We start from the raw sequence: 12,435 nt of genomic DNA, 5'->3' as shown, positions 1-12,435 counted from the left end.
TAGATAGGTGTGGGGTAAAGGACATCTTGAAGCTTTGTCCTGGGCGCTGAGAGAACTTGGCCTCTGCTTAAAGGGGACCTGTCGCTAGATGTAAAATCCAGTTTTTGCTCTTATTTTACTCCCGCTGCTCCCCTGAATATTCCATTTTTTAAAATCCGCCATATGGCTCCAGAGATATGGGCCTATGCACACACATAATCATATACATACACTCATATACATGCACATATACAATAGGTGAAATACGTACTGAACACGTCACCAATTTTCTAAGTAAATATATTTCTAAAGAAGCTATTGACATGAAATTCTCACCAGATGTCGGTAACAACCCATCCAATCCACACAGACAAAGAAATCACACCATAGACGTCCATAAATAAAGTTATGTGCAATAATGAGAAATGACACAGGGAAAAAGTATTGAACACATGAAGAAAAATAGGTGCAAAAAGCCATGGAAAGTCGTGACTTTAATTAGAAAGCAATCCTGCCACTTAGTGAAAAATAATATCAGCTGGTTCAACTGATGGCCTATAAAAAGGTGTCTCATTACTGTGCCACACAAAAAACATCTCATGATGGGTAAAACCAGTGAGCTGTCTCAAGACCTTCACAACCTTATTGCTGCAAAACATACTAATGGCATTGGTTGCAGAAGAATTTCTAAACTACTAAAGTATCCAGTGAGCACTGTTGGGGACATAATCCAGAAGTGGAAAGAACACAATTTCACCATATACCGGCCATGATCAGGTGATCCCCGCAAAATTTCAGACAGAGGAGTGACAGGAATTATCAGAAGAGTTGTCCAAGAGCCAAGGATCACCTGTGGAGAACTACAGAAAGACCTGGAATCAGCAGCCACAATTGTTTCAAAGAAAAAAATAAGTAATGCACTCAACATCCATGGTCTGTATGCACGCTCACCACGCAAGACTCCATTGCTGAACAAAAAGCATATTCAAGCGTGTTTAAAGTTTGCTCAACAACATTTAGACAAGCCTGTGAAATACTGGGAGAATATAGTCTGGTCAGTTGAGGCCAAAATTAAACTTGTTGGATGCCATAATACACACCATGTTTGGAGGCCAAAGCCACTGCATATGACCCCCAAAACACCATACCAACAGTGAAGTTTGGAGGTGGGAACTGTTTTGTGGGGCTGTTTTTCAGCATAGGGCACTGGCAAACTTCATGTGATTGAAGGAAGGATGAATGGACAAATGTACTAAGACATTATTGATAAAAATCTGCTGCCATCTACCAGGATGATGACAATAAAACATTTCAGAAAGACAATGACCCCAAACACACAGCCAAGTAAACTCTGAATTGGTTTTAAAGAAAGAAAATAAAGCTGCTGTAATGGCCCAGCCAATCACCGGACCTGAATCCAATAGAAAATGTATAGAAGGAACTAAAGCTCAGAGTCCATAGAAGAAGTCCACGGGACCTTCAGGATGTGAAGAGTGTTTGTGTAGAAGAAAGGACCAAAATCACACCTGAGCAATGCCTGAGACTAGTTTCTCCATACAGGAGGTGTCTTGAAGCTGTCATCACCAACAAAAGCTTTTGTACGAAGTATTAATTACATTTCAGTAAACGTGTTCAATACTTTTTCTAAGTGTCATTTCTCATTATTACACATAACATAATTTATGGACATTTATGCTTTGATGACTGCTTTGCACACTCTTGGCATTCTCTTGATGAGCTTCAAGAGGTAGTCACCGGAAATGGTTTTCACTTCACAGGTGTGCCCTGTCTGGTTTAATAAGTGGGATTTCTTGCCTTATAAATGGGGTTGGGACCATCAGTTATGTTGTGCAGAAGTCAGGTGGATACACAGCTGATAGTCCTACTGAATAGACTGTTAGAATTTGTATTATGGCAAGAAAAAAGCAGCTAAGTAAAGAAAAACGAGTGGCCATCATTACTTTAAGAAATGAAGGTCAGTCAGTCTGAAAAATTGGGCAAACTTTGAATGTGTCCCCAAGTGCAGTTGCAAAAACCATCAAGCGCTACAAAGAAACTGGCTCACATGAGGACTGCCCCAGGAAAGGAAGACCAAGAGTCACCTCAGCTTCTGAGGATAAGTTTATCCGAGTCACCAGCCTCAGAAATCGCAGGTTAACAGCAGCTCAGATTAGAGACCAGGTCAATGCCACACAGAGTTCTAGCAGCAGACACATCTCTTCAACAACTGTTAAGAGGAGACTTTGTGCAGAAGGCCTTCATGGTAAAATAGCTGCTAGGAAACCACTGCTAAGGACAGGCAACAAGCAGAAGAGACTTGTTTGGGCTAAAGAACACAAGGAATGGACATTAGACCAGTGGAAATCTGTGCTTTGGTCTCATGAGTCCAAATTTGAGATCTTTGGTTCCAACCACCGTGTCTTTGTGCGGCGCAGAAAAGGTGAATGGATGGACTCTACATGCCTGGTTCCCACAGTGAAGCATGGAGGAGGGGGTGTGATGGTGTGGGGGTGCTTTGCTGGTGACACTGTTGGGGATTTATTCAAAATTGAAGGCATACTGAACCAGCATGGCTACCACAGCATCTTGCAGTGGCATGCTATTCCATCCGGTTTGCGTTTAGTTGGACCATCATTTATTTTTCAACAGGACAATGACCCCAAACACACCTACAGGCTGTGTAAGGGCTATCTGACCAAGAGGGAGAGTGATGGGGTGCTACGCCAGATGACCTGGCCTCCACAGTCACCAGACCTGAACCCAATCGAGATGGTTTGGGGTGAGCTGGACCGCAGAGTGAAGGCAAAAGGGCCAACAAGTGCTAAGCATCTCTGGGAACTCCTTCAAGATTGTTGGAAGACCATTTCCGGTGACTACCTCTTGAAGCTCATCAAGAGAATGCCAAGAGTGTGCAAAGCAGTCATCAAAGCAAAAGGTGGCTACTTTGAAGAACCTAGAATATAAGACATATTTTCAGTTGTTTCACACTTTTTTGTTAAGTATATAATTCCACATGTGTTAATTCATAGTTTTGATGCCTTCAGTGTGAATGTACAATTTTCAAAGTCATGAAAATACAGAAAAATCTTTAAAAGAGAAGGTGTGTCCAAACTTTTGGTCTGTACTGTATATATACATATATACGCACACACACACTCACACACATATACATGCACACAGCCACATTCACACACACGCTGTTAACTCTGTGGAAACTTCTCCCCAGACATAAAGCTGAATTGTGACTGCAACCTGATCCTGGTAACCACATACAATATCTGCCAAGGCCTGAACTTTGAGGTTTGGGATTGATTTCCGCTCGTCAGCAGAATTCCCTCTTATTTTTGCTTCCCTTTGTTTCTTGAGGATAATAAGGTAATGAAGAGGCTGAGATCTGTGTACCCACTGCCCAGACTGCTGCACCTCTCCTGATGTTGGGTGCTGCCATGTCTACACGAGGGGTTAATCAAAGCGGCGGTATTAATAAGTTAATGTCCAAGATTAGATCTTTCCTCCGTATATATGAAGCCCCAGAGCTGATATATGCATTTTATCGCAATATTCCCATCTTCTCTTGTGTAAGATGCAACTTTTTATTGTGGTCATAGCAATAAGCAGAGTAACAGTCTTAGACCCCCGTCCTCAAATATTCCCTGCTATGCTATGTGTTCATGCAATACAGCGACTGTACAGTTTTGTGTTCACAGCTCTGATGCAGACCTATGTGTGTATAGTATCAGACTACAAGTAAATCTCGCATCTAGTCTGATCTGGCTGGTAGGGTGGGGACAAGGTATTTTGGTGCTGTAGGTCAATGGCGCCTCCCTGCGTCACAGCAAAGGAATGGGTCAGACAGTGAGCTAACAGGACCCCTATAGTGCTCCTCCTCTGATGGGTCAGGTAACAAGCTCTGATGGCCACTTCCACTAGAATTATTACCCTTTTCACATCAAAAATACCCAGCCGTCAAGTGTGCTGAGTGCCTGAGGCCAGAGGGAGGTGCCGGGTGCCCGCAGGCATTCAGCAATGTCAGTCCCCCCCCCCCCCCAGAATGTGCCCACTTCAGGAAGGCAGGAGGTAGCGCCCTAGGCAAGTGCCTGCCCTGCCTACCCCTTGCACTGCTCGCAGTTATATATTAACCTTTTTATCCTTGTTAACCTTCTCCTGGATGCTGTACAGGTGCCGGTGATGACAACAGGTTAGCGTCACACTTTATAGGGTTTTATTCCTAAGGAACTTCTGAACTTCATCTATGCACAGAAATCACAGCTTTTATTGCCCTGTCAGCATGATATAGAGGAAAAGAAAAGACATATAGATATACAGTATATCACAAAAGTGATATATCTTTGAGAAATGGCTTTCTTCTTGCCACTCTTCCATAAAGGCCAGATTTGTGCAGTGTACAACTGATTGTTGTCCTATGGACAGACTCTCCCACCTCAGCTGTAGATCTCTGCAGCTCATCCAGAGTGATCATGGGCCTTTTGGCTGCATCTCTGATCAGTCTTCTCCTTGTTCAAGATGAAAGTTTAGAGGGACGGCCGGGTCTTGGTAGATTGGCAGTGGTCTGATACTCCTTCCATTTCAATATGATCGCTTGCACAGTGCTCCTTGAGATGTTTAAAACTTGGGAAATCTTTTTGTATCCAAATCCGGCTTTAAACTTCGCCACAACAGTATCTCGGACCTGCCTGGTGTGTTCCTTGGTCTTCATGATGCTTTCTGCACTGGAAACAGACCCCTGAGACTATCACAGAGCAGGTGCATTTATACGGAGACTTGATTACACACAGGTGGATCCTATTTATCATTACCAGTCATTTAGGAGAACATTGGATCATTCAGAGATCCTCACTGAACTTCTGCACTGAAAGTAAAGGGGCCGAATAATATTGCACGCCCCACTTTTCAGTTTTTAATTTTTTTAAAAAGTTTAAAATATCCAATAAATTTCGTTCCACTTCACGATTGTGTCCCACTTGTTGCTGATTCTTCCCCCAAAAATTAGAATTTTATATCTTTATGTTTGAAGCCAAAAATGTGGCAAAAGGTAGAAAAGTTCAAGGGGGCCAATACTTTCACAATGCACTGTATCTCCCTTTATGTACCAACCTTTTATGTGGTGCCATATCAAAGCTTTGAAAAGTCCAGATTAAAAACATTAAAAGCCTTACCTGGTCCAATCTGGAATTTACCTTCAGTGTCAAAATAAATTATGAAAATAAACTCAACATAAATCTAAATCTAAGGATTATGCAGGGAGCGCCTGACACACCGTTGGTGAGTTTCAAGATCTACATATATTTTCAACCCCCAGACTATTATATTTACTATTAGACTTGGCCTCACCGATAATTTATTTTACACGTATTCATGGTGTTATGCTTACAGGGGTCTGCAGCTTGTCTTACACTTTAGAGGTGACGATTAAAGGACATTGAGTTGTTGCATTTCACATTACCAATTGTAAAGTCAATTACTGCCGCAATCTGTGTGCAGTATTTCAGTGCTAACCACAATTAGTACTTTCTCGTTGCTACTTGGCGCCGCTATTTATTTATTAATGTATATATTTTTCTCGAACTTTATTTTTTCTTTCCAGTTCATTTTTCATTATTATGGTTATTTACACTTATATTCCATATCATCGCCACAGTGTTTTACTGTTATAGTCACTCTTCGTCTCAGACCATCTATTATACTCCATATTTCAGTGCATTTCATATTCCAGTTCTTCTGCTACTTCTCAGCACGCGATTATTTAATTGTACAGGTAAACCTTTGTTATCTATTTTTGCAGTGATGCCCGGTATCACAGCTTACATTGCAACTTCTGAAGCACGGTTATTCTTTACGTATTTGTTGTATTTCATGTAGTACCAAGTGCACATTTTTGTAACCACAATTCCGACAGAGAGAGATGTCTGAATTAGGAGGTTGGTTTCTAGAAATGCAACATTTTTTATTTGAAAGGTACAATAGAACATTCTTCAAATATTTCGTTCCATTAGTTGTCCTACAGGTCCTTCTTATGAGTGCAGGGCGAAATAGGGCAAGGAGAGTAGGGACAGCCGCCGCGGAGTGGGGGCGCCACTTGCGCAGGTTTTAGGGTGCCAACCTCCACTGACAGGTAGGGACAGTCCTCACCAGTTTATCAATAGGGCTGTGTAGTCCCCTCTGCTGTCTCTACTCCCCTTGATGTATTCATCTGGTTGATTTTGATTTTTTGCTCAATATCTTTTCCTGTGGTATGCCCCATTATCCACTCTCCTTCTTCCCGTTTCTCACCTCCCCTTCCCCCTTCCCTTGCTCTGGAGGTGCGGTCCTCCCCAGTTTCTCCCTATTTTTACAAATTACCTCTCCTTCCTTTTGGGCTTTATGTGTGCGAGGTTGTCCTCTGTCTCATTACCACTGATCTGACTTGACCCGTGAAGTATCTCCAGTCTTTTGACCACTGGGGTATGTCTAGCGTGGTCATTATAGACTGCACGGCATATGGTATGTGACCGGAGGAGTGTCATGCATTGTTCTCTTTTTTTCTGACACTCCTCCTGGTGGGGGTGATTTTGGGTGGGTGGGGGTTCTTGTTACCACCCACCGCGGCGTGCTATGTGTGGGCACACTGTGTTCATTCCCCCTACTCGTCGCTTCCTGGTCTGTGCACTGGCTTCCTGTGGGACGCGTGAGCCGGAAGTGACGTTTGCGTGTCACGGCCGGCGCCTGCGTTCCACATACCAGATGCCGTCTGGCCGGAACCGGAAGTGACCCGCACGCTTGTCAGCGCGGGCATATTCAAAAGGAGGACCTATCTGCCTGTTATCGGCACTGTCTAATGGATAAGCTGAGCGTTTGATGCCAGCTTCTATACCGCATGACACCCTCTTCTCCCCTGATGATTAGCTGAGGCAATGAAATGCGTTGGGAGCGGTGTGCTGTGAGTTGCTGGAGGCTGAATAAGGTTTTGGATGCCCCATCACATGGAGCTGTCTTAAAGCCAGAGAGCAAGAACCAACATTCTATCTGGTGAGGTCGTTCCATTAATATATTTATAGGTGTTTAAAGGCTCACCATTAATTGTGTAAATGTATTAAGGTTCTTGTGGGCTGAGACACGATACGTTTGAGACACTGTCTTGAGAGCTCCGTTACTATTTTCCCGCCATTTTCTGTGTGATGTTACAGGTAGACTATGTTGGTATCACATATGGTTATATTCCTGGACATAATGAGCTATTGATTGTTAGGGTCACTCACTATCACAGACAGGCTTATACTCGTTTTTAGGTCCTTTGGACTTGTGTATTACTTTTTTATTCAGTTGTAATAAATGTTAAGTTTTAACTCTTTGTAGCACTACACTTGCTTTAATACTAGGAGCAATATATTATCTTAACTGTTTGCTAAACCAAATTACTAAACATGGAAGGCCAGTCATTGTGTAGTTTTATTCCTGTGCTATTACAGGTCAGGGCATAATATTCTTCAGGGAATACTAATAGGGATGGTGCTTTGACAAACTTATCATTGCCAAAAATAGAAGTTGCTGTCACAAAGGTGAAATTTCCTTTTGATGAGTTGAAGGATTTATTCTTAGTGGTTGCACTAATAAATCAATATTATAAGGATTTGTATCATTCAGGAGTTTTGAAAGGATTTTTGGTGGCATTAGGTCGAATAGTTCCAAGCTCAGCACCTTCTTTTGGTGGAATCTCCTCCTTATCATGCGCCATATTTAGTGCCCAAATAATACAATCGTACAGTCTACAAATAAATAATCCATACAGGTACAATGGAACATTCTTCAAATATTTTGTTCCATTTTTTTTCTAGGAGCAATATATTATCATAACTGTTTGCAAAACCAAATTACTGACCATGGAAGGCCAGTCATTGTGTAGTTTTATTCCTGTGCTATTACAGGTCAGGACATAATATCATGCACCATATTTAGTGCCCAAATAATACAATCATACAGTCTACAAATAAATAATCCATACAGTGCCCATATAACAATGTCAGTTTCCTAAATAGCGCTGCCCAACCAATAAACTAGGGAATGAAGAGGCCATTCCATAGATTTGGCCAACAAGTGGGTGATCAGGGCCAGTGGTGACCCAGACAGTTGTGATTGCACCTCTAAAGATAAAGATGCACATAAGCTTAATGTTGGCCAAACCAGACGATTTTGGCAGGACCGTCCGACCACCTCAAGTGTATGTGAGAAGTAATGTTTGATCTTTTCATCCTCTTGGGTGGTAAGATGTTAGCAGGGGTGCCAGCCTGGTTTGGAACATTTTGGAAAATTAGCTGTCGGTCGAACAAGCAATCCAAGGTTTATAGGAACCCAAAGACCAACCCTGGTAGTCCACCTTCAGACTATTTGAATGTTCAGCTTTGCCAGGCAGGCTTAAAGGGAAGCTGTCAGCAGTATTTAACTCCCCAAACTATTTATATGCGTTTGTAGCTCTTTCAAAGATAAGTCCAGCAGTACATTTAAATGGCCAGTCCGTTCCTTCATTACTGAGAAATCAGCGTATGAATTGATATGCAAATGAGGCTGAAGGACTATGGTAGTTCTGAAACCTCTGTCACTCCAGCTCTTCCTCCGCCTACCCATCGCCGCCTTCTCCTGCTTGACTGACAAGTTTTTAAAATGAACATTAATTTACCCAGTCTTGCTGAAAATGGCCAAAACATGGAATGGCACACTGGACATTACCATTAATTATGACTGTAACTACTTTGTTTTCCATTCCAGAACGTATATGATGAGGTTTGGACCTGAAATTATCTAAGATAATTTTACAATGAGCTTCTATTCAGTCATATGGATAACCTTGCTGCCAACCTTCTGCCAACCACAGCTATCCAGCGAATATGTCAACCTGAACACTGGAGGAGGCCAAGGTAAATGCACCTACACATTTGTGGTGCCACAGCAGAAAATCACTGGAGCTGTTTGCATTAGCACAGCGAAGTTCCCCGATGTGTTTGGAGTGAACAGAAGTGAAGTCGAGGAGTTGAAACAGGAACTTAGTCGTCAACAAACCGAGATCGAGAAGATTAAAAGGCTGGTAGATGTTGACCATGAGGTGGCCAATGAAATGGACCATCTGCGAAGAGAGGGCAGGAATATGGGATCCCGTCTTAGTCATCTGCATGTGCAGCTACTCCATGAAGTCCTTCAGAAAAGGAATGACTCAAAAGACTTATTTCAAGGAGAGGATAAAGCAACCAATGCCACCTCTGAAGTCCTCGCTTTGGCTTCAAAGTACCGAGATCTACAGGAAAAGTACAACTTTCTAACGTCATTAGTCAACAACCAGAGTCTGATCATTGCGCGTTTAGAAGAGCAATGTCTGCAAATCTTTGGCCAACGTCAAGCAGACCAGGTAAGGTGGCAATCTACGATCAATAGTATACAGAATTATATTTGGAGAACATGGCCTTGGACTGACACATCTTTGTATGGATGGGTATCAAAAACATGGATGTTGTACAGGTAGGGCTTTGTTAAGTACACAAACATGGTTAGACCATGTCAGGGGCACATCTATATGGGCAGATATAGCAATTGCATCCTGGTCAAGACACCAGTACTATACATAGTTGGTGGTCCTAATAAAGCTTCTGGGCCCCAAAACAAACTCTTTAAATTATGCCACTAGACCTCTCCGTTCTGGTTGAGAGGAACCTTTTATCATCTCAGATTCTAGACCCATTGTATAAATTCAACCCTGGAATTATTTTTATCATTTCAAGTTGAAATTTTTATTTTATGTTATAGCTTGTTCAGCAGGTACAATCACATGAGCGACTCATAGATGTAGATTTATGATTAACAAGGGGTGAACCAGATCCTCAAAAACATAACAAAACATGGGAAGCAATAGAACATGATGTGAATTAAGAGCCACATTGTAAAGGTCGAGAAACCATAAAGGAAACGAGAAAAGGAGGAAGGGAGAGATGGAAAGAGAGGGTAGACTGCGTGAGGCAAAAGGGCCGAATTAAGGATAATTTATGCTCCAACAGAATCAAAAGATGCCGTTGGATAAAAAAAGAATTGGGTTGAGGGCAAACTGACTATACGCAGTATGTGGACAAGTCTCAGAGTAGAATCAGCCCAGAATATTGTGGTAGGATTGTGAGGATGTGAAGGTATTCCAACTGAACCATGTGATGTTATACCTTGGACTTAACTTTGACACTACTTCAATATGAGAGATCATAAAAGGAAACTTTTTTTCTCCCCAGAATTTATTTTTATCATTGAATTTGTTTTCATTATTTCCCAACTATTTAATCAAAATGGCCAAGGGTGTAAAAGATATTGTAAAGGGATTTATGGCAAGAACCTCCTCTCGGTAAAATGATGTTTCTACAATACACATTCCACCAGTTCTCCCAAGGGCTGGGGTCGTAAATGTGTCCCATCAGCTGGACCTCTTTTCTCAAACATTTTTCTCGGTCGTAAGTGGTGATTGCTACCATTCCAATGATTTCTTTTTTTTATACCAAAGCCACCTGATTCCACAGTGGAGCTCAGAGATTGTCATTACTCAAACCAGGTTCTGTCCACCACTGAGACTCACAATCTCATCGCTAGGTCTCAAATAAACTATGGCAAAATTGATAGAGCTCCAGTTAACTAATCTGTATGTTTTGGTAAGTGGGAGGAAACGGCAAAACCCAGAAAAATTAAAGCAAACACGTGGGGAACATACAAACTCCATGCTGATGTTGTCCTTAGTCAGATCACACACAAGACTCCGGACCGGCAAAAGAACAATGCTCACCACTGAGCCACCGAGCTGCATGATATGGTTCCCAGTAACTTCTAGTATATATCCTTGTCTCTACTCAACTCAACTCTTATTTAGACAGAGCAGTTGGGTAGTGGTAACAGGGGGAAATTATTAATTCTTTATAGACTCAGAAAGACAATGGGATAACCATGTAGTCCTACTGTTTGCATTTAGTTGTTGCCACCAAGCATCTGGGGTCAAGGTGGTTTAGACGTAACTTCACGAAAGATGACAAACCATTGACTTTTTTTCTTTGTTTTAGGGTAAAATGGTCTTTACATATCAGGCAATTTATTTTTCCAGGCGTCAACTGGTGGAGCCTCCTCAGAAGGGAAGAAGAAACAAAATCGTGACACTGATAGGGAGGAGATAGATGAAGCTGCAAACAAGAAAGAAGTACTCCCAACACAAGCAACCAAGACAACCTCCAAAGCCCCGGATAGCAAAACCGAGTCCTCCAAATCAGAAGGTACCTCAGTTACTGTAGATTGTCAAAAACTCCTTAATAGGATGGACATCGAATACATAAAATACAACGTAATGATATGAAATATAAATAGCCAAATTGTAATAATTTCATAACATATTAAAGTTTGGGATTCCCATGGACCATTAATGATCCATTGTCTTCTTCTCCATCAGGACCATGGGTGGATTGTTATGAAGTCTTTTTAGCTGGTCACCAATCCAGTGGTATCTATCTTCTGAAACCAAATAACAGCAACCAAATAATGCAGGCCTGGTGTGACCAAGAAATTAACGGAGGAGGTTGGACAGTGATCCAAAGACGACAAGATGGATCCACCAACTTCTTTAAAACTTGGCATAACTACAAAGTGAGAACAGCTTCACTCTTGAAAATATTTCCTAACTTTTTATAGTGTTCTGCTATCCAAACTTCTCTCGAACTTGCAAGCCTAGTTTGAGCAAGAGCTCACATATTCATGATATAGTTATATGGTGTTGTAACATGGCACACGTATCGGTTCTTACTAGGTTTCCAACAGAAAAAATTGTGCCATGATCCATCCATCATCTACTAGGTGAGAATATCTCCGTACTTGCGGTGCTCGAAAGAGCTTGTATGCTAGCACATGGACGATGTGGACCGTAAGCCGTAGGTGGCCATAGATGTGATGATCATTCGCAATAACCATTATATCTGTTGTGCTAGAAGACTTTGTGTCATAGTTTTAAGGTTGAAGGTAGACTTAAGTCCATCAAGTTCAACCTATAGCCTAACATGTTGATCAAGAGGAAGACAAAAAACCCCATGTGGCAAACACTAAGCTCCACATTAGGGGAAAAATTCCTTCCCAACTCCACATACAGCAATCAGACTAGTTCCCTGGATCAATGCCCCATCACAGAATCTAGTGTCCATAATAACCAGTAATATTATATTTTTCAAAAAAGACTTGATATCACTGGACATTCTTCATAATTTCCAATAAACTTTATAAACAATGAAGTTGAAGCTTCTTTCTAGTAAGTGTTTTATCTCACCCCACAACTGGATTCACAGCCACGTTGCTCAGTACAGCAATAACCATTCACAATAACTGTTATATCTGTTGTCCTACAAGACTTGATCCCGACTGAACTTTATTTGTCATAAGCAATAAACTTTATAAAACAAAGAAGGT

At 41.7% G+C, this 12,435-nt stretch overlaps 1 protein-coding gene across 2 annotated transcripts in view; it reads left to right on the top strand.

Moving 5' to 3' along the window:
• ANGPTL6 (angiopoietin like 6) overlaps positions 1–12,435 on the top strand; it is a 34,151-nt gene that overhangs the window by 19,532 nt on the left and 2,184 nt on the right. The window contains exons 1-4 of one of the 2 annotated variants that reach the window (XM_073654131.1): positions 4,136–4,177; positions 8,740–9,373; positions 11,093–11,258; positions 11,432–11,625. In XM_073654131.1, the coding sequence (XP_073510232.1) occupies positions 8,789–9,373; positions 11,093–11,258; positions 11,432–11,625 (945 nt within the window). In that variant the 5' untranslated portion in view covers positions 4,136–4,177; positions 8,740–8,788. Of the gene's footprint in view, positions 1–4,135; positions 4,178–8,739; positions 9,374–11,092; positions 11,259–11,431; positions 11,626–12,435 lie in introns of those variants that run through there. The other variant, XM_073654130.1, reaches the window with a different exon arrangement.

Source organism: Phyllobates terribilis, unplaced genomic scaffold, assembly GCF_046119375.1.
Source record: "Phyllobates terribilis strain yellow unplaced genomic scaffold, ASM4611937v1 Scaffold_11__3_contigs__length_659146591, whole genome shotgun sequence".
Lineage (NCBI taxonomy): Eukaryota > Metazoa > Chordata > Amphibia > Anura > Dendrobatidae > Phyllobates > Phyllobates terribilis.
This window is presented reverse-complemented; position numbering and strand designations above follow the sequence as displayed.